The 22,970-nt window shown below is 40.1% G+C and overlaps 1 protein-coding gene across 5 annotated transcripts in view; it reads right to left on the minus strand.

Annotated features, from left to right (window-relative positions):
- Positions 1-22,970, minus strand: part of WDR33 (WD repeat domain 33) — a 70,273-nt gene that overhangs the window by 9,824 nt on the left and 37,479 nt on the right. Inside the window, exons 8-17 of one of the 5 annotated variants that reach the window (XM_065844648.2) lie at positions 9,856-9,982; positions 9,138-9,292; positions 8,928-9,006; positions 8,287-8,397; positions 7,359-7,453; positions 7,127-7,135; positions 6,391-6,477; positions 6,011-6,150; positions 5,491-5,643; positions 4,110-5,129 (exon numbers count right to left, since the gene is read on the minus strand). In XM_065844648.2, coding sequence (XP_065700720.1) covers positions 4,110-5,129; positions 5,491-5,643; positions 6,011-6,150; positions 6,391-6,477; positions 7,127-7,135; positions 7,359-7,453; positions 8,287-8,397; positions 8,928-9,006; positions 9,138-9,292; positions 9,856-9,982 — 1,976 coding nt within the window. The other 4 variants (XM_065844645.2, XM_065844647.2, XM_071812413.1 and 1 more) reach the window with 4 other exon arrangements.

Consider the following 22,970-nt stretch of genomic DNA (forward strand, 5'->3'; position numbering starts at 1 on the left):
AAATAATGTTATTCCAATTCAGCTACTGTCACAGACCCACAAAAGATTTCTACAGGTATCAGGTTTACGCTGGAGCCACTACATTGGTAACATTGGTTGGGAAATAAATCGGTTGAACTGTCCGACTCTGCTTTTAAACAGCAAAGGCCAGACAAAAAGTCGTAATTTGGGGTTTGTACTTGACTGGAACTAAAGAGGGTCACATACATCCTATATACTGCAGCAATGAGATCCAACAATAAAAACGTGTCACTGTGAACAGAGTTGGAACTTGTAAGATTTCCAGACAAAACTCACGTTGAAATCATCAAAAAAACAAAAGCCCCCAAAAAACCATACCAGAAAATCCTAAACACATAATAACTCTTTTCCTAGACATCTCCAAAATGTAAGATTTAGACTTGACTTTCATGTTGTCTTGCACAAAAACCCCTCCAGGCTACAGGTAGCTTGTAAATATGTAAAAACTTACACTTTGCTGTCATTGTACTCATAGTGACACTGTTTAATCTCTCCATGAATTAGAGTTAAATAATTTTCAAACTTTATATTTATTTTTGAGAAACGCTACCTTTTTTTTTTTCTGTTTGCAGAGAAGCGTTAAGTTCCTTTGTGTATTTTTCCTATCATATCTTGAAATACTGGTTTTAAATTAAACACTTCTATTAAACTGCAACATAGGTGATAAAAACACAAGAGAGCACACAAATATATACTAGAAACAGAATCACAGAATGGACTGGGTTGGAAAAGACCTCAGCGATCATCAAGTCCAACCCTTGGTCCACGTCCAGTCCATTGACCAGATCATGGCACTAAGTGCCATGTCCAGTCTCAGTTTAAAAACCTCCAGGGCCGGTGAGTCCCCCACCTCCCTGGGCAGCCATTCCAATGCTGACCACTCTCTCTGCAAAGAATTGCTTTCTAATCTCCAGCCTAAATTTCCCCTGGCAGAGTTTAAGCCCTTGCCCCCTTGTCCTATCGCTGACTGCCTGGGAGAAGAGACCAATCCCCCCTGGCTAGAACTGCCCTTCAGGCGGTTCTGGAGAGTGCTGAGCTCACCTCTAAGCCTCCTCTTCTCCAGACTAAACAAGCCCAGCTCCCTCAGCCTCTCCCCATAGGTCTTGTGTTCAAGTCCCTTCCCCAGTCTTGTTGCTCTTCTCTGGACCCGCTCCAGCACTTCAATCTCTTTCCTGAGCTGAGGGGCCCAGAACTGAACACAATACTCCAGGTGTGGCCTCCCCAATGCAGAGCACAGGGGAAGGATCACTGCCCTTGTCATGCTGACCACGCTGGTTTGGATACAGGACAGGACACCATTGGCCTTCTTGGCCACCTGGGCACACTGTTGGCTCATGTTGAGCTTCCTGTCAATTAGTACCCCCAGGTCCCTTTCTGCCATCGCATTTTCATTGAGTAATAAGGACTCTGGGGGAAAAAAAAAAAAAGGCAAAATAAAAGGCCTGGTCCAATGCCTATTAAAAAACCAAAAAATACTTTCCTAGTGACTGAGTGTTGACTGGAGTCCAGAACAAACCAATTCCCCGACTAGGTGAGATCCAGCTGCGGCAGCGCTTCTGCTGCTCTCCAACAAAACCTTGCTGCAGTTCCACCAGTTCTCATAAGTTCAGCATCTGCTTGCTTACAATAAACTTCACTGAACTTCTTAAACTTACGCCACTACTGTTTAACCAAAGCAGCGGTATTTAGCACTCACTGAATAACCTTCCTTGGCGTTCAGGAAAAACCTCCATTCCAAACAAACTGTGCTCTGACAGACAGAAGACAGGGCTGTAAAACTGCATTTGCACACACCTTTCACTTCAAAATTCATTCTGGACCCCAAACTGGGCTCGCAACTGAACAGCTACATACAAGTACGTGCATTTTGTAATAGCAAAATAGCTCCAAAATACTACTTCTAATTTGGGAATATTCTGTTTATCCATCTGCATTTTAATATCAACATGCCTATCTCCAGAATGAGATTTTGACAATCATATCAGGCAATTTCCTTCTCATAAACATTCTCCGTTCTGTTTGACGTTTGCAGAAGGCGGCAGAGCTCACGTGCATCTCACCCACACTCTGCACAAAAGCTCTGCAGGTAACCGTGGTATGTTCTATGGAGATTAACCTCCACAAATACGCATAAATGTTCAGTATTAGTGTGACAAGCCCTTGATAAAGCAGATACCTATTCATACGCTCCTGCTACTGAAAAGGAAGGCACTTGATTTGTACAAGTTTACAGAAGATGAGTGTCAAATTCACAATAAAAAACAACCTAAAGCCTGTTGTTTAAAAAAAAAATCGCAGATGGGGCATTTTTAAATAGGAACTACTATCATATTCATATTGCAAAGCAGGAAGATGGAGCAAAACCTGACATTATGCATTTAAAAATCTGTTCATTTTTTAAATACATTACCATACTAAAGCTGCAGAAGGAACCAAAAATGGTCAAAAACACCTTGCTTTGTCTTTTTTTTTTAATATCTGTAAAAGACTTCAAGATAGCAGAATTCACTGAAAATAACCAGGCACCTGTCAAAAGCAGCTTACTCAACTCTGAGCAGAATGCCCACAGCAGGGTCAGACGAGGACAGCCCCACACGGATATGTAACCACACACAGACTTTCACACACACATCTTGGTAATTAGTCTCAAAGCAGAAAAGTTTGTCTCCCTGGGAGAGCAATGAAAAACGCTATGCTGGTTTCAGTTAGATAGTTGTGGAGCCAACTCTTTTTTGCCTAACTTTGATACTTTTGCAATCTCAGCAATAGTGTCACATTAACAGACTTCTGAAGGGAATTATCGCTGATTTGTAAGGAAATAAAATATTCATATAAAACACACAATTTGTAGGCTACTCTGCCTCAAACCAAAATGAAATTACTGAGCAAAAGCTCATTTCAACATGTCATCACTCACTGTGATTGGTACTGGACTACGCACCAAGGACTATACACGTACACCTGTCTAGAGCTTTAACTAGAAACTGGATTGCAAGTCTAAGAGATAATTCTGTCCAAACCCCTCCCCCAGTTTTTAAAATTAAGTCGATTTTTTTTCCAGACATTCACTTCAAAATTTACCTTAAAGCTGAAGACAATCGAGAAAAATTTTAAATACAGGATCACAGAATCAGTGCCACACAAATAGGAACTTGCAAGAGCTAATAAACACAGGAGTCTCTGCGCTATCTGTGGTAGAGCAGAAAGCAGAACAATCCCGCTGCGAATGATGCTGAAGAAGGCAGAGCAGGTTGTGCCTCATACTGAACCAGACCTAATCAAAGCCTGACTTGATCCCTGCAGAGTTAATCGTTGGGTCTATAAGCGACACTGCAGTATTCCAGCTCAGCTGGTGAACACCCTGTGAGTCCAGTGCCCCATGGACATCAAACCAGCAGCACATCCAGGCCACTCTCAGCAGCTCCAGCTCAGTCCTCAGCCTACCAGACCTAGGCTAGTCCTAGACAAACCTGCTCAATAGCTGGGCTCCCTCTGTGCTTCTTGGCAAATGGTGCGGTAACGAGTTAACGGTGGGCAACACCAGTCTCTGAGCCTGTGCTCCAGGCAGTACAAAGGTGGCTAAACGAAGCAGGATAGCTGTGTTTCAGTGCGCTTAGTCTGAACTGGTAAGTTCAGCCAGAGCTGAGCTGAGTCCAGGTGTGTCAGCATCTATGGTTAATTCATCACAGTTTGGATAAACTACTCTGGGACAACTGAGAGTTGGCAGTAACTTGCTTTAATAAACACATGTAAGTTTTCTTATGTTCAGTTTGCTTAAAATCAACTTTTCTCAGTGCTTACCTACTTCCCCCTTTAAGACAGTTCAGTGTCTTTCAATTAAAAGCTTGGAGTTTCTCTTGGGGTTACATATTTCCTGTACCAGTATTTCCAGTAACCCCTTTCTGCACTTACCCATACTGTTCCCAAACTATATAACTCCGTTTGTTCCCATTGAGGTTTCCCTGAGGCCCCAGTCTCGCAGCTGTGCCGAACCTCCAGCCCCTCAGCTCTTCCTCTGCCTTTCTATCGTGTGACATTATAATTTCCACATTCTTAACACTCCTCCTGTTACACAGACCAACACGTACCTGATTGAACGGGGGACGAGGCCCATCGCCCAACAGAGGCGTTTTCTGCTGCTGGAAAGGCAGAGGGCCCTGGGAAGGATGCGGCCCCCTCGAAGGGTTCGGTTGTCCCTGAGGTCCTTGCATGTTTCCTTGTGGCCCTACCAAGGAGCCTTGTGGAGGTCCCTGCTGGCCTTGTGGCCCACGCAATTCTTGTGGCGGTCCTAACATTGTACCTTGAGGCGGGGGTCCCTGGAGGCCCCTCATCTCCTGGGGACCATGTCCTAGTAAACCACTTTGCATATGAGGACCTCTCATTTCTTGCGGATGACCCATCATCATCCCTTGTGGAGTAGGTCCCTGGTTATCTCTGGGTCCTGGTGGACCCTGCATCCCTCTTGGATTAAGTCCCATCAAAGGCCCTTGAGATATAGGGCCCTGCATCCCTTGAGATCCTGGAGCTCCTTGCATACCATGAGGAAGAGGTCCTTGCATTCCTCGGGGACCAGGTGGCCCTTGCATTCCTTGGCCCCCAGGGGGGCCTTGAGGACCCAGGTGACCTTGTGGGCCAGGTGGACCCTGTGGTCCTAAATGAGTCTGAGACCCAGGTAGACCCTGTGGTCCTAAGTGGCCTTGAGGGCCAGCGTTACCCTGTGGACCTGGTGGCCCCATTGGCCCATGAGGGCCAGGATGTCTCTGCATTCCTTGATGTCCATGTAAATCCTGAGGCCGTGGCATTCCTTGTGGAGGTCCTTGGGGGCCTGGAGGTCCTTGTGGTCCCATGAATCCTTGTGGACCTGCACCTCCTTGGTGTAATGGAGGTCCTTGGGATCCCGGAGGTCTGAATTGTCCTTGTGGACCAGGAGGTCCCATCTGAGGCATATTCATTGGCATTTGCTGAGGAAGGGGCTGCTGAAATCCTTGAGGCATCTGTGACATTGGGCCTTGCCCTGGAAAAGGTTGAGGTCCATGGAGAGAACCTCCTGGAGGTGGTGGCTGCACTTGCTCAGCCTGCTTTTGTGCAAGTCTCTCAATCTTCAGTTGCTGTCCAGGAAAAAAAGAGACCCAGAAAAATCAACTAAGCATGAAAGTATATGTAACAACTGAAAATCAGAAACATCTATCTAATATCTCAGGAGTTTAAAAAGACTTAGTACTTTTCTCTTAATTAACAAAAATACATCTAAAGAGATGCACGGATTGGTATTAGTTAACTGAAACGTTGGGACCTCACTGAAGGTATCATACTTTCATGCATTAAGTCCAAGGTCCTGTTAAATCAGATGTTTTTTGAAAAAAAGGTGAAAAAATTACTGCAAAACAAGTTACATATTTTAGTGTTGAGGTCCAAATCAATCAGAGAGCACTAAAACACATCTGCTGATACCTGTCCTGACACACGTACCTCCAGGAGCTGTGGGTTTGTATACTGAAGTGCTGCCATTTCCTGCTCAATCTCCGCCTGTGTCTTCTTCTTCTCCTCCAGCTTAATATCTTCCTTTCTATCATTCAATGGCTCAGGTGGGGGAGGCAAAGGAACTTTATTCTGCATCCAGGCCTAAAAAGAACAGTAAACACAAGATGAATTCTGAGCAACAACATGCATACAATATATTGCTGCACTGGGAAAAGATACACTGGAATGCTCTGTATTATGGATATTCAGAAGCTAAAACCAGTGTTGAACGAAACTTCAATGTCTTGTAACATCTTATTTTCCAGGTACAGATACAAGATACAAGGGATTTAAGCAAATATTTCATGCCTAAATAGTAATTAAACTACCAACTGTAGTGAATTATGTTGCACTGAGTGTTGATATGAAAGAGCTGATACTGGAAATTCAAAACGTTTCAACAGCCTCATATGTTTTGGAAGCTGGGAAAATAACGAGTTGTTCTGTTCACTGTGTATCAAGTACTTACCTGCTGAAACTGTGCTGGTATTGGTTTTGCATAGGGCACTTTTTTCTGTGGCACCTTCTTTTGGTCCTTTTGCATTACCTCCTCCATTCCCCAGTCCAGTCCTGGGATCGTCATTTCAATATCATTGGACTCATCTTTCCCTTTAGCACCAGAGAGACAAACAGTCAGAGCAATGCAGGTTCACAGAGAAATCCTCTTATTCTCCTTACAGATTATTTAGCAAAAGAGACAGAGGTTTTCAACTCTTCCTTCTTTACACAGGAGATATGCACAATACAGAAAACAGTGCCTGTGCTGCCAAAATACAGGAAAGGAAAGGAAGAGAAGTCACACAGTATCTGGATGGCTCAGGAAAATGCTTCCCCACAGCTCCTACTTACCCATCTGCTCTTGTTCCATGGCTATTTTCAATTGTTCAGGTATTCCCATCCCAGGAATAACTGCCAGGCTGTTGGGTTCCAGATCATCTAGAGAAACACAAATATTTATACTTCAAACATTTTTCGTTATGTTATCATTTTATCTCTTTGGATTCTCACATGCTTTTACCATTGCTATCATTACATATTTCACAATTAGTGGGTCACTTTTTAATCCCATACACAAATTAGAGGATATTAAAAGAACTTCAGATTAATAAATACACCCCAAAAGTTCAGAAACCATGTCCTTTAAAGAAAGTCACATTCATGATAGAATCTCAGAAAAGGCAATAATCCATACCCATTCCCATCTTTGTCATTATGAATCTATAAATTTTAAAACTTAAATTGGATTAAAGCGCTGCATTTTAATTAACACTCCCAGACACAAAAGAGCAAATAAATAAAAATCTGAGGAAACAGACAACAACGCCAGAGATGAAAAGGTTGCTGAGGCATGCCATAGAGCTGGGCAACTCTGAGCAGCCTAAAACTACCAAGATAAAGCCTTAAGAGGGGGGCAAAGTTTTCAGATTTTAGTCAAATTCAATAATTTGAAAGATTTTTCCTGCTGTAGTTCAGGACTGTGGGAAGTCCTGAAGTCACATGAAGTTTTCAGGAAGAAAAGTAAACTGGACGTAGCCAGAGAGAGAGAGTCAAACCTCCTTTCTGCGTTTGACAGAGCAGGTCTTACCTCCCGGAGCTGCGGAAACAAAAGAAAACTCATTGTTGGAACGGTAATCACTGATAACACCAACAGTAAGATTATCCTTATTAAAAAAAGTTTATCTAGGTAGTCAGTACCGCTATAATACTGTTCCACTGTCTTGTCCAGACGCTGCACTCTAGTGTCAGCTACAAGCTCCAGGCTTATTCCTGTTCCCGACCCCAACCCTCTTTCTTCCATTTCGAGGAAGCTGCCTTACCGTATTCCACACCATCCTCTGACATCCCAGGCAGCAGATTCAAGTTGTAACGATCTCGCATTTTATCTCCAGGCCGATTTCGAGTCCAAAATTTGCTGTCAAAAGGAAGTTATACGATCTCAATAAAGGATCAAAAGTATTATCTACTTTTAATCTAATTAGTTTCCACTTCTCTCAATTTTAGCATGCTAGCTTGAGTGTGTAAGGGTTCAATTCTTATTAATCAAGTTCAGTGCTGGATCTGACTTCAGGTGTTAAGTTCAAACAAAAAAATAACACCCCAACAATTATCATATTGAATTGTATAGTTACAACTCAGAAGATGCTTCGAAGTGTAAGGGGTATAATGCACTGATATCAGATCCTGAACAGACAGATATATTTACAGTCCATTCCAATAACTCCTCAATCAATCCAAATGTGTTCTTAACATACAACTAACATTATCGATACACACATCTACACACAAAAATTTACTCTACATATATAACGCCCTGTGTTTAAAGCTTGTTCTACCAAAAATATTAAAAGCACAAACTATACGCCTCCAAACATGTTTGCGATGTGAAAAGACACACGTGACCCGCAGACCATCTGTGGGAATAAAACACTGGCTATGGGAATATTTCTTCAGCAGAAAGCTACAATTCTTTAAAAAAAAAATTCTTCATGAGATTTCAAAGCTCACAGAAATCCAAAACCTTAGTGTTTTTTAAAGCTTCTTTAGATGAAGGACAAGAGGATGGACATCACTCAGGCTTCTAACGCAAAATGCAAGTGCCTTCCATAAGTTTTTTCTCTCTGCTTTGCCATAGGTTGTGTATCAGGACCATCTCAATCTATCTTTGTTCACTGACACTGTGTACTCTTCTAGTTTCTAAATGTAAATAAACCTCCTTAGATCTTTTCTTTAAATACTTGAAAATACCTGGTGTGATCATTTGAGCCTGAACAGAGAATGTGTCCAAGGGGATGCCACGCCAGACTCCAGATCATTCCTTCATGGGCCATTTCCATTCCACCAACCTCTTTCTCAACCCTGATGCATAAATCAAAAAAACCCAAACACAAAACATTTAATCATGACACAAGTGTGTATCTGCTACAGACACAATATAAAAATTTTGCTATTCAGTTGTTCCTGTTCCTCTATCCCATAATTTGCTAAATTCAAGCCTCTGACATTTTTCTATTGGGTGAATTGATTGTTCCCAGTTGTACTTAATAGGGAATTTAGTAGTGTAGGATTTTTAACTGTACATTTAGAAGGCAAATAATTGTAACATCATGCGAAAAGCCCTAAAACTAGGAGCTTCAACCATTCATCACCCTCTCAACAAAAGACTTGTTTTCTGTACAAGCAATTGTATCCTTTAAAATACACCTGCACAGGAAACTTCTTCATCAAGAAAGCACATTCACAAACATCCTCAGGTATAGAGCAAAACTACACCATAAACATGCACGTTAAATATGGATTCAAAGGTGAAAAGTCTATTTTATGTTTAGTGTAATAGCTTGCAGGTCTGATGATCATCTTTCCAACGTTCTGATGAAAATGCCACTTACCCAACATGCCAGAACAACAAAGAGCCATCGGATCCTCCACTGGCAAACAGCCCCTCATGAACAGGATGCCAGGCCACAGCTGAAATAGAGTAAAGACACAATCAGAAAGTACAACACTGGGATTTCTAATGAATGAATGAAAGAAAATCAGGGTCCCAAACACTTTCATTTTAATCCAAACATCAGTAAAAATATATAACAAATTCTGACCTGTGGCCTCCTTCTTATGACCCCTGAAGACCTGAAGTTCTTCTTTCAGATTACGAATGTCGAAGAGCTTACAGAGATGGTCACGAGAAGCTGTCAGCAGCCAGTTGCCATTCAGATTCAGTTTGACCTCCATCACTGTGTTTTTATGAGCATGTCTGCAAGCAGAGAACAAAAAAGACTGTCCGGATACTGACTCCTCAGACAGAAATAAAATATGATTATTTACCGGTCCCAAATATTCAGGTCAACATCAGCAATTCAGGCTACTAAACCAGAACAGTGCAGCTTTCTGTGCAAAGGCCCTATCCCTTAATACTGTTCTTTTGTACTGCAGTGTGATGGGCAACGCTCACTGAGCAGGATTCAGTTACTGTGCATGGCCCTACTGCAGTGTAAGAAATATTTCACTGGTCAGATGAAATATCTCATTCATGTTTCAACATCCCAATCCCATTCTCCAAATGAGAACTGTGCGACCGGGAAGGCTATGAACAAGGACAGAGTGAATTAAAGTCAAAGTTTTCCAAGTATATGCATGACTTCATCTAACCTCTACATTTTCCAGCACAGCTAAGGCACTAGCTTTCTATCTGAAGCCATTGTGTGCGGCTAAAATGATGTGAGGAAAAAAGCTAAGAAGATACTTCAAAAAAAAAATAATTTTTATGAAGTTAGCTCATATTTGAGCAAAGCACAGACTCTGTGGGCAAGAACTTACAGTGTGGCAAGACTCTGGCCAGTCTTCGGATCCCAGAACTTGATGGGCTGTTGGCTGTCTTTGCTTCCCGATACAACTAATCCCTTCGTTGGATGCCAGTCAACACATTTCACATCTGCTCCATGTCCTGTTAAGAAGGTAAAAATTGTCCATTTTGATATTTCACAAACACACTGAGAAAATAAAGGGTGCACACCTTATAACTGTAATGTAAAACTGAATGAAAAGCACCACAGAACACAGGTCACAAACCAAAATCAAACTAAATAGAAACTCTTCTCAGTTATTTAGGGTGCATTTCTTGACACTAATCACTAGGAGCATCTTCTTGGATTACACCCTCAAATCAAGCTCATTTCAACAAAAAAATTCTCTAAGAAGTTTCTCCTCAAGCTGGTACTTCTCTTTAGGCTTTGGCCCTGTAACAGCAATGAAGCATTTGTATGGAGGTGGTAAGGGAAAATAATACCGCAACACTTCACCTTCCCTGAAATACCGTAGAAATGAAACACAATACATATTTGTTCCTATCCTATCAGCACTGCACTTTTGCTGTCCTGTCAGAAAATAAGCAAATCAATTAAATTATGGATCTGAATGTTAGCATATAATGAAATATATATTATAAAAAGTTAGCATATAATGAAAAGAAATCTTATGAGATGTAACCTCTTATCAGGTCAGAGTCAGAGGGATTCATGTTCTCCTAAGGCTCAAGAGTTAAGAAAGAAAAACCCTTGTGATATAATTTCATTTTCAATAGACTGACTGACCCTGACAGACTATCAGTGCTGCTCAGATGACCTAAAATCCATCAAGAAGAGATGTCTGTTCCTACTACACAACAAAATGAGGTTTCTGAGCTGAACTATAGGGATTTCGAGAAGAAATAATGAATGATAATTTCTTTCTCCAATCTCTCTCCATGCCAGCCCCTGCCAAGGGAAAGCCAACAGTAAGTGAATGCCAGAAAATGAGGCGGTATGCAGTAATTAAAGAAAAAAAACAAGATGAGAAAGGAAGGGCTGTCTGCAACAGAAAGGCACTGAAGTTCTAAAGCGCTATGGAAGAACGGTAGCATGTTCCGTCAAAGACAACACGTTCCCATCGCAGCTCCCACAACTACTGCTTTGCTACACGGTGGAACACGTCACTTCAAGCAGCACAAGCTGTCTCAATACAGGCCTCAACTCAACAAGGCATTAAAAATTAATATCCTTCAAAATTTTCCTGGGGCTACAGAAAAACCAAATTAGAATAAGCAATATACTTCTATCTTAAAAGCAAAATGTTAATGCATAGAGCACTCTCTCCATCAGATGAGTGCAACTTTCTGCCTCTGTGGAGTAAAGGACAGATATGGAAGAGATTCTTAACCCCAGAAGAAATGAATACAGCTTAGGTAAGTACATGGGGAACAACTTTAAGGATTGGTTGACTGTATGGATGAAGGAATCCAACCCTCCTCCCCCAGCCATAGTGGGCAGAACTGCCCTTGGAATATGCGGGATCTCAGGGAAGAGCAGAATCCTCCAGTTGCAAAGACATCGCTGTTCTCCGGCCATCCGTCTGTCCTGCCAGCACCTGGGGATGTATCCTTCCCCTTCTCTCTGGCTCTTCCGATGCAGAAAGAAATGAAAAGCACTGTCTGTCTGGATTTGCTTGGACTAAATCTCTCTCTCACCTAAAACATGAAGCCGGATGCTGAGCAAACCTTGCTTCCCAGCGTTTATTTGGGAGGAACAATTCAGTCAGCAGTAGGACAGAAAGTGCTCTTCCCCCACAGTGGAAGGCGTTTAACGCTTGCAGATCTGCAGCTGATGATACTCTGTAGCTACTCACTATCCTGCAGCCCCCAGGGAAAGATGGGGGGGGTTTAATCGAAGTGCAACAATAGGCCCTTATAGAGAAATGTTCCATTACCGGAAATAACTGGTTGAACTGTATGAAAATGTGTTCAGACTAGAATACTTGAGTACTATCATAAACACGAAAAACAAGACAAAACAAAACAACAAACCTCAAAGCTCAGCAGAACCATTAAAAACAACTACTCACATGGACTGGAATTACATTTGCCTTGCTGCTCCTGAAATAAGGACAATTAGTAATAGAAGAGTGCTGAGAGACAAAGGGCTCCTCTGGCCGGTAAGATCACAACTGGGAAATTGGGTTATGCCAGTGAAAAGCCATCTCTGGGTGACAGCCCATCCTGTGCCAGGTCTGGTTTAGGCTTTGAGGCCAACCAGCCCAAATATGCAACCTGAGGATAAAAAGGCTCAGAGTGGGTGATCCAGCTCAAATTCAGAGCCACACTCTTCAACAGAGCAATCAAAGTCTGCAAAAGGGAGTGATGGCAGGCCGACAGCCTTCTCAGCGGCCACATTTGGTAGTCACGAATCACTAGCCCTGGACCACAAAGCTGAAAGTTAGTAAAAGATGCCAGGATGCTCAGAATTTGCCACCAGAGCAGATAAATTTTCAGGTACTTTTCAGCAGGCTTTTGACCATCATCAGCACATTAAAATTGAGCACAGGGATCAGAAGAAACTCATCACATTTAGAAACATAAGCATTATAAAGATAGATAATTGGCATTTGCTTTCAATAGTGGGGGAAAACCGGGACCCTCCCTTGTAATCTAATCAAAATGATCCATCCTGCCCCCCAGAGAAACTCTGCACTAAATGGAATCATCCTATATACCTAGCTGTAGGTTCCTAATGCAATAAAGCTTTCTTGAGAGAAAATAAATTATTTCCTACAATAAATATGCTCTCAATAAACTACTCCCAAGGGATGAACTAACTCAGAATTACACAGGATAACCAAGCTAACGGAACAGCACCATCTAATCAGACCCTTTAAAATTTCTTTTCTCTCTTTTTCTTTAACTGGATGTTGCTTTTCCTTCTTTATACTGATAGATGTACCAATTACTATCTGTAATGAGGCAGATGATACAGAAAATATATTTAAAATAAAACTCACAAAGAAACGTGGCAGATTTTCCTTTGTAGTTGTTTTCAGTTCTTAGTTCCAGGCTGAGACCTTGGAACTGGACTCTCCCTTAGTCCCGAATTCCTGCTCAGAAAACCTTAATTCATGCAAATCTCTGCAGTTTATGTTCCTGATTTGCTGACTCTAAACAGCTTTTGCTCAGTCTTCAAGAGCCATACGTGTGTCCTGGTGACCCAGGAGGGCTGGAGTGGGAATTCCTCCCTGAGCAGCTCGCACCCTTACAGACCCCCTGTCATTTCCCTGTCTTGCAGGGATGCTTCATAGATCAATGAAGTGAAACGTGTAAATTGTTTAGAAATCACGGCAATGGAAAGCCTATTATCAAACTGAAAGACTGAAGGTAAAGATTTTGGATAAACTGAGCTCATTTAAAACCACAAGTTAATCTCTGAGCATAAACCCACACTAATGCTTGTGAGTTTTACTTACTACAACTTTTTCTAACTTTTTATAAAAATCTGCAGAAAAAAATAAATCCAAGTACACGTAGAATCTTTGGAAAGTTCAGTTACAAAAGTATCTAATAATACTTTTCATAAGCATAATAAATTCTTGACCTGAGTAACTGTAGTCACAACCCTGTTAATTGAAATACTGATGGTTAATACTTCTGGCCAACTGATTTGAAGGGTTGGTTCTTTAAAAGACACTGAACAGAAACACTGGCTGGCGAAAGGCATAACAAGCTATAATAGCATTATATGTAATAGCATTTAATCAAATCCAGCACAAGTCTGGAAAAGTACACGGAAATCAAGGACTCTTTTCCTCTCTTTAATTTCTGCATATATGACTTGTGAATGTAATATATGGTGTAAAAAAGTTGGTTTGGATCATTGTCTTTTTATCACAGTCTATAACATACCTACATATTTTACAATGCAACTGTATATAAACTATTAACTATAGGTGTATCAGGTTTATTGCTGTGCCTAGATTTTCTATTCTATCCTTTCCTCTAGGAATGAGCCCAATTCTGAAGGCACATAAATTGTAAAGAGGATTTTATAGGTGATATTGTAGGATTTCTAGATCCATCTCAGTAATTATTTGGATGTATATACATACTAAAATGACACTCTCAAGGCATTTTCTTGTACTTTAACATCCATGTTCCAAAGAAAATAGATATTTGTAACTTTATGTATTTTAAAGAATGGATATAATCACTTGACTGCAACAGTACTGGTTTTCATTTAGAGAGAATTTTATTTGCTTGTATTTTTTTAAGACACAAGGTTCTCTTACGCTGTTTTAAATGGGGAGTAAACAGAGCTGTGTGTTCTCCACTTGAATTGATCAGACTTGAAGCCTTTTCATCACCATTTAGTAACATTCACGTTTCTGTAACCTGGATCCCCCCAAGAACAGAACAGCGCTCAGAAGAGCAGGCCCTTTGTAAGGGACTGTTTCCAAGGGATCTGCAAAGAGACATCAGGTCTTGCTACTGCTCAAGCTAAGGTTCTCTACCTAAAAAATTATAAAGGACCTGCAACTCAAAGATAATGGAAAACAGTCATCTTAGCTGAAAGATATTGTAAGTTTTCTACATAATTCCCTTAGACTTTGTCAGTTGCTTCCAGCCTACGAGGCAAATTGGATTATTCTGCCTGTCCCATTTTTATAGAAGGCTTTAAAATGACATCCGACAGTTACCCATTTCCCCAGCAATTCCTTGCTTCTATGTAAAGCTCATGTCAGAACTGAAGACCTCATATTTACAAGAACCTGGGTACTGTTTTGATAACACCGACCAGGCTGGCAATGCAGGTACAAATGTATTTTAATTCCAGTCATTTAGTGTTCTTTGCCCTATCACATTATGTGAACTATACTCCCCATGAAAGCTGTCAGCTAGTTTATTAAACATGGTATCTAGAGAGACTGATGGGAGTTTTCATCTACCTACAGAGAATGTTTCCTAGATCATCAGTATTCCTCTGAATCAGCAGCAGAATGGGACATAATTAAGCCTTGTTTACCATACTGATTACGTTCTGTAAGGGCAAGGGGAAGAAACCCAGCTGGGTCCCAGCGTCTGTGGGAACTGGGTCATGCAGGTTCAGTCCTTAACTAATGGGACTACTCACATGGTAAAGTGAACATTTAAATTCTTCAGTGAATTGAAGGTAGGATGCTGAGCAACTTCCACAGCTGAAATGCATTGCTTTGAACAGAAACAAAAATTATGCAACTGAAAATGTCTACTGGTTTAGATTTGTGGTGTCAGGTCTTTTTTTAATCATTATGTTCATGCTAAAGTCCACTAGCACTGCAGAGATACCTTTCCTTTTAGACGTATTTGTTTCTTCCTAACTCCTGAATTTACTTTGGAGCATCATCACTGTCTACACCCAACCAGGTTACTTCCTGTAGATGTTGTAAAACAAATAGAGACAAAACAAGTTTGACAACAAGTTGTGCAACAGCACAGTAATGAAAACAGCATCTGTAACATGCGAAGAGCTGTTTAACACTCCCTTAGAAGTGAGAACCATATGAAAGTCAACTAAGTATGGATGTTTCACATAATTAAGTCATATTTAGATTGATCACAGGTATTATCAACAGAAAGTTATTTTAGTAAGTAAAAATATTACAAAATTTTCACTAATTTTGCTTAATTGGTGTCCAGATTTTCTAACTTACCACCACTCCTATGCACTTAATCAAAAAAACCTACGTATAACATCAGGTGCATCTCTGTCACCGACAGTTCACCTACGTGATGATGTTTTTAAATGCAGCATAATGCTGAGTGCAATACAGTAGTCATTATTTTAATTAAGAGGTCATTATTAATCTTAAACAGAAAGCTATCAGGAAGCTCAGAGTTAGCTCAAGAGAAATGACAGCAAACGAGGCAGAAAGAAGGAAGATACACCACATTAAAACGGTATAATACCTTTGTTTATACATATGCTAGTAATTAGCAGTAATGACAGCCAAATTCAAGGATAAAGGCAGGTTCTCATCACAGAGTTAAATTATTTATGAAAAGCAGACTGGATTCTACTTTGCACAGAGTTATCTATTAAAATTCTCATGGTGCATCATTTCGAACTCCTGTACAGGTATTCATCAGAGAATTAAGAGGGCTTTTTTAAATTGCAAAAGGTAGAACAACATCCTTTTTTTTTAATTTTTGCGGGGGGAGGGGCTGGTTATATTATCTGTAAAGTAGCTGGGACTACATGTTAGCCAGCCTACCTTTCAAAGCAGCAACACACTTGCTTTTCATTGGCAGAAAATATTTATTTACAATGGTATTTACATTTAACGATATTAGAAATAAGTGTGGTACAAAAAGCATTAAAAATGAACAGCAATTGTAAGAAAAATTCTCATGCGTCTTAACATTAACAGCTAAAAGGAGCCAAACCCCCCACTCCCTCAAAGAGAAATGGCACCACAGTTTTCTATCGCTTGTTTTCTGGCACCCACAAGCATCTGGTACTAGTCCCTGGGTCTGGAAGGGTTCGCGCTGCCTCCAGTCAGTGTTTGCCGGTTTAAGCCATGAGACAAGACTAATCTCTAACCTAATGCAGCTCAGCAATTACATCATGTCATATAGAAAAGGGGAGAGTGCAGCCGTGTCCAGGAATAGAACAACTGGTGCTCCCTCAAGGGAAGGAAAAGTGTGAAACTGAAAGAAAGGAAACTCGATTTTGTCAATCATTAATCTGCAGTTCCCACAGATCTGTGGCTTTATATCTGGGTACAGAATTGGTTTGCTGGGCAGCATGCTTTTTGTAAAACCAAACAAAAAAAATCCCTAAAAGCGTAAGCTATTAGGTGAAAATGTTCTCAGTCAAGTCCTACAAACATGAACCAAACAAGTGTTTTGGAGTCTGTCATAGCCTGTACCACCAACTTGTTTTAAAAAGATGAGTCTGATTAGAATGTCAAATAATTTGAAGCCTCCCAAAGACAGTTTATCTCAAGTAACTATTTAACTACTGCTCAGAACATAAAGCTGTATTTTACGAATGCAGAACAAAGTGGGGCTTGTATAAAAACCAGTGCCTGAAGCTAAGCTTCCAGTAAGTGATGTAATTTCAAAATGCACTGATCGTAGTGTCAGTGAGGTTTTCTAAGCACATACTTAAGACTTAACTAGTTTTATTGACTAACTATTGAAAATGTTGAGTGGTGTGTTCACTTGTTGCCACCAAGGCACCAAAACCCCCCAGCCTTTCCACCTGTTTGCATGTTACGCCTCTGTGAAACACCACAAAGCAAAGCCAACGTTTGCTGGTTTTACTGGATACTACAAGTAGTAATGGAAAGAAGGAATGTCAGAACCACAGTATTAATTTAGACACATTTTTAAAATTACCTGAAGCTAAAAAAAAACTCCGGTGTATCCTAAAATTCAATTTTGTGAGAGAAGGGAAAAGGACGGAATTCAGAGGACACATGGCAGGACTTAGCACCAGCTTTGCCTCAAGCTCTGTGCTCTGATCCTAACTTGGGGCAAGGCTGTAAGCAGGAGTGTTGGGACTGAGTTCCCAGCACAGGGAAGAGAACAAATACTCCCAGAAAAGCTAAGAGTAACCGTCCTTAATAACTTCCAGCATCCTGCTGGATGTTCATTAAAGCTCTGCTGGCGATTGTGCCTGTTGCAAGAGAAAAGCGTAGTCCAAATATCTAGATGTTAATCCAAGTTTAGACACCACTCTCAGCAAGCTGCTAAAACCTACAAAAAAAAAAAAATCGTGGATCCCAGCAAAAGAAGTTGCAAGAAGTCTTTTATATAACTGGATAAACCCTTACTCCCAAGTGAACCCAGAGTATTTTAATAAAAAAGCCCCTAACACTGAAGGGCCACCAAGATCTTTCAGTCAACTTGATCTTCCTCCATTGGAAGAATTTCAATGTATTTTTGTAGTTATGGCTACACAGGGCAATATCCTACTACTTTTACATCCCATCGAGAGGGGAGGTAGCATCAGCTCTCTACCAGACAAGTAAATGACTTTTCAAGACTGCCGTGTTCATTTGGCCCATCATAGGAGGACACTTGTCCCACCAGCTTCACACTTTAAGCAACAGTAAGCTTGCAGGGAAACACTTTCCTTCTTGCCAACCAAAAAAGCCAGGTAAGCTACTTTTGGACAGCCAGTTTACCAATACAGAACATGAGCCTATTGTCATTTTGAGCAAAGAAATAATGAGTTTAGCTGTGGAAAAGTTAGAAAAACTATTTTCTTTGGTTCTAGGGCAAACACTGTGTGAGCACCAGCTCTCATAACAGCAGTTGGTCCGGGCATGGGGACTACAGAGATTATCAAACTTTGTATAGACTCTAGGAGAAGATGTATTTGTGTCTGTCAATAATCCAGACAACTGGCAAGTATGAGAGATCTAAGAAGGAATATGCAGACAGAGGCTGTTTAACTCGCTCCCAGCACCTAGGACTGGCCTAAGCTACAAAGCATGATTCTTTCCATAGAGCCGAAGCCGAACAGACAGGAGAATTTTCATCTCAAGCACAAAGGACCAATTTTCAAGCAACGGACATACGAAAGGGCTGTCAATTATGAGAACAAAAACACACACAATGAGCAGAATACCATGAACTAAACCAGAAAAACACCCCGGCATGTAATATCATACAGTGACTTACAAATATGTCTAATCTAGTGGTGATCTCGGGGCTCATGAGAACAAACACAGCAAAATTAAACAAACAAAAGCAAAAAGAACAGTGCAAAAATGTAATTAAAAGGCAGGAACAAAGCAGTTATTTGAATAGCGTAACAGAAACATAACAGAGATAATACCTTCCACTGAAATTTCTATCAAGCAGCAAAGAAAAGATGAGCTCAGCTGAGAGACAGAAACAATGAATTTTTTATCATCATCTTACTTCAAATTTCTGCATCAATGCTCTTACTTTCTCTTATTTTCCTGTATTTTCCTATATGACCACCACATTTGTGGATTCACTCTTCTTTCCTGCCACTTATTAATTTTGAAAATTAAGAAAATATTTTAATATTTCACATATAAAGATAATACTGAAGTCCATATTTAAATAGAGGAACCCAAATACTTTTTATTTCTGTTTCTATTTTTAAAATAGGTCCCCTCTTAAGCAACTGTTCTGTAGAGCGGGGCCGTAGAAACACCTATGAAGCTCTCTAAAATACCACACATCCCTATGTATTATCTTATGTGCCATAAGCACATGAATGGATCAAACAGTAAAGCTCTTCACATGGGATCAAAGAGAGACAGGGAACAAGATGGGTGTTGAAAACTTACCAGGGGTTTTGTACAATAAAACCTAACAAAGAAAAGGAAAGATGTCAACAAGAAAGGGGATAAAACAATCCAAAGACTACTTAAATAACTTAGATATATCAGAACCAGGAGGAAAAAAATATGGAGAACACAAAAAGACGACATACATGGCTATGAGAAGAAAGGCAAAGAGGCCCATCACCAGGTTGAGTAGGGTTCCAGATAAAAAGCGTGTGGAGCAAATAGCGAACAGTGCTGTTCTCAGATTCATTTACTAATATCACGAGTAGATGCGAACAAAGCAAGTGGTATTTGATTTAAAGTGCAGGGAAAATAATACTATTTCTTCTTCACGCAGAAAAATCGGTGTGAAACAGGTTTCCTATGACAGCATATTAAGGGACTGTTCTTTCACCATCAGAATAGTGGACACAAGAATTAAACAGACCCCACCACACCATATTACAGGTAGACTGAACACTTCTTCGAACACTGTGCTTCTACCAGGTAGATTTTTTCACTGCTCACTTCAAAGGAATGAAAACATTAGACAAGATACAAATATTGTGCTGGCATTTAAACGTGGTGTTTCTCTTTGTGATGCAATCTATGACTGAATTTGTATTTCAGTCCATAGGTACATGCACTCAGTAGCATGTTACAAATTTCCAAAATAAGCATAAAGGAACGATGCATAGTGTTGGGGAAGCCTTAAACACGGAGGTTTGCAGGAAAGTACCCTAAGAGCACACTGCAATGATAACTGCAGTGTATATTCTCATGAATTAAGTGGAACTTCCATGGAAAAAAACATTGATTAGAACAGGAGAATTTTCTCCCTCGAAGGAAAAAAATCTTCAAAGTCAAATGCCACATCTACACCTGGAGCAAGTAACTCCAGGGTGTTATTCCATACCCCTCCCTGTTAGTACCAGAAACATTGTCTAATATTTCAAAATGAAAATTTTCCAACTAAAAGATAGACAGAAACTTCATTTGTCAAAAACCTTACACTTCCAGGGAAAAAAGTTATTCTGAAATACTTTTTGAACTCTAAAGTTTCAAAAAAAGCTTGTAATAAGTTTATACAAAATTCTAGAAAATACATTAAAAATCAAATGAGATGGACAAAAGAATCCAAGACGCAGAACGTCCATCTATTCCTAAGTGCAGTCATAGCAGAAAAAGAACAATTGGGACCATCTCTGCAGCAATGCTGAGAAAAAGCTTTTCCATTTTTTCTGAAACAATGATCTTGCCTGCAGTATTTCAGTCGTCTTTCTTACAAGATTAGCACAGATGCAGTGATATTAATACTAGAGATTGTAACTATTAGTGTTCTGGAAAGAAAAAATTGCTAATATAAACAAGTTATCTATGGGACTCTTTCCGTTGAGTTTTATAGTGTTTGTTATATAAGAACACCACCACAAAAGATACCTGCTCAACTTCATGCAAATCATCTGCAGCTGTGTAAAAAATGCAGACTCAAAGCACCAAAAGAAAATGCCAACTAGAGAATAAATTTAGAAGAAAAGGCAAAAGAGAACAAGTGTTTACTGGGCAGATGTCCTTCAGAAAGCAGCTCCTCCCTAAGGAATCTTCAGATTTCGCTCAGTGCTAGCTGTGGCAGTTTTTAATCTTAAACACCCAGAAAGGAAATGGAAAAATCTTTCCAGACTCAGAAATGTATAAACCAGTGCATGTGATAACAATGACCTGGGTCCATATTTGAAACTACAGAGATAGGAGACTGAAGCTAAAAAGCAGCGCTTTTGGGAAAATGGCATTTGTTTGCAAAATATCAGGAAGCACAAAGTAAGTAGGTTAGGCATGTAAATAGGGAGGGAAAAGTCATCACCAGTTCACAGGTTGCCGTCCTGACCCTTGAGTGGAACTGCTCTGTGCTGTGTAGAAATAGCTACGCTGAGGAATGGAAAACCGCAGCATTGCTCTTCTAGGAAGCTGGACTTCAGAAATCTTCTGTAAAATAAAATCACTGATAAACTGAGTCAGTGACTGTGGGAGAGGTGGTACACGTCTCCACTCGCACAGATAAATCTCCATACATGTTTATTTAAATACTAATGGAAGCACAGAATCACAGAATGTTAGGGATCGGAAAAGATGACTTTCACAAAAGATGCTGGCAGTATTTCTGTTTCAGAAAAGGCTATGTAAGTGCATTCCATTGCTACTGAAACAACCACTGAGGAAAGTAAAAACAAACCCTGAAACAACCAAAAATATATTTTTTGGCAAAATGATGCAAGATAACAGTTCTGCCCAATTTACATTTTTAATATTTTTTGTTAATATAGTAGCCCTGTATTTAGGAGCAAAGTGCATTTTAACCTTAAAAAGTTCACGAGAAAAAAGGAAGCTTTAACAGGTATAATCCCATGTCAACAGTTTATTTTCAGTGCAAGGTAAAATACAGTTAATGCTTTAGTACACAGCATACACCTTCATTAGACTAGTCTCTATTTTTGGAATACATATTCCCTTATGAATGATCTGCTGCTAGAAGATGCAGTTTTACAAGCGCCAACGTGTCATGAACGCCATCAACTGTGACACGAGCACTACGCTGGAGAAAAAGGCACAGCAGGCTGAGAACCACCTGGCTTTAGGAATAACAGACTCTTCACTTACTGGAACCTGGGAATTAATCCTTTGTACTCCGCCAGCAGTGTCCTAATCTCGAGACAGCACATCAACAGCGCTGGCTGGGCCTTTGTACCAAGGCATCTGGCACAGAAAATAAAACACTAGGGGTGCGCAGTTCTTTTACATGATGTCTGTAGTGAGATGCACTACGCACAACAGATACATTCTATGGCAAAATAAGCAGCAAAATTCCTGCTATCACATACAAACAAGTTATAGTAGTTTTAAAATAAAAGCCTGATTTATCTGTCATACAGTTTTACCAATAGTTCTTTATGCTACTCAGTGAATGAAGAGAAACTTTTCTGAGGGACAGATTTTCCAGAACTTTAGTGCAATTTACCACCTTTCACTGCCAGATTATTCAAATTGACTGGAAATAGAATTATCACGCAACACCTGGTCACTAGAACCTGTTACTTAAACCAGCAGCATTACCAGTCATGACCATGCAGAGGCCAATTCACTGTAAATGGCATCAAAAAAAGCCACAGACTGTAATAATATGAAAAATTAACTCCCTTTTCACTGCTATGCTCATGTCCTCAAGGATGGCAGAGTAAACACATCAGGAAAAAATATTCTGATACTCTTCATGTCTAGTAAATGCAGCATTAATTTCTAAGATTTTTAACATGGCACTTCAAATTAAAAGCCAAATTAAATCCCAATTAAAATTCCCCAAATTGTTAATTTTCAAATATCACTACTAAACTATGTTTGTTAGAAACTTGTGGTAACTGCTGCTCTAACAAATCCTAAGTATTTCTCAGGAAAACCTGAGTCATGCCTATTCCTTACTTGCATTTTGACATCATGCCAAAAGTTAAAAAAAATTCTTCAAATACTGACATCCTATTGGAACAAAAGTTATTAATTTGGTCAATAAAATATTTTGTAATGGGTTAAAAAGAACTTCTGGTATTTCTAGTAAATAATTTCTGTGTAATAAACCACCATTATTTAGAACTTTGTTTGAATTTCAGTGAAGTGCTATGGGTCGCTACACGCTGTGGTGACAATACCTGGTAGGACAGAGCTCTGCAGAAACTAACGCAACTTCAACCTCTGTGCAAAACCGACTTAATTGCCAGTATTTCCACATCCAGACTTGCTAGGAATAGACATCCTCATGGTGAAACTGTAGACTGAAACACACACCGTAAGTGCTCCTG

The sequence above is a fragment of the Patagioenas fasciata genome, chromosome 9 (assembly GCF_037038585.1).
Source record: "Patagioenas fasciata isolate bPatFas1 chromosome 9, bPatFas1.hap1, whole genome shotgun sequence".
Classification (NCBI taxonomy): Eukaryota; Metazoa; Chordata; class Aves; order Columbiformes; family Columbidae; genus Patagioenas; species Patagioenas fasciata.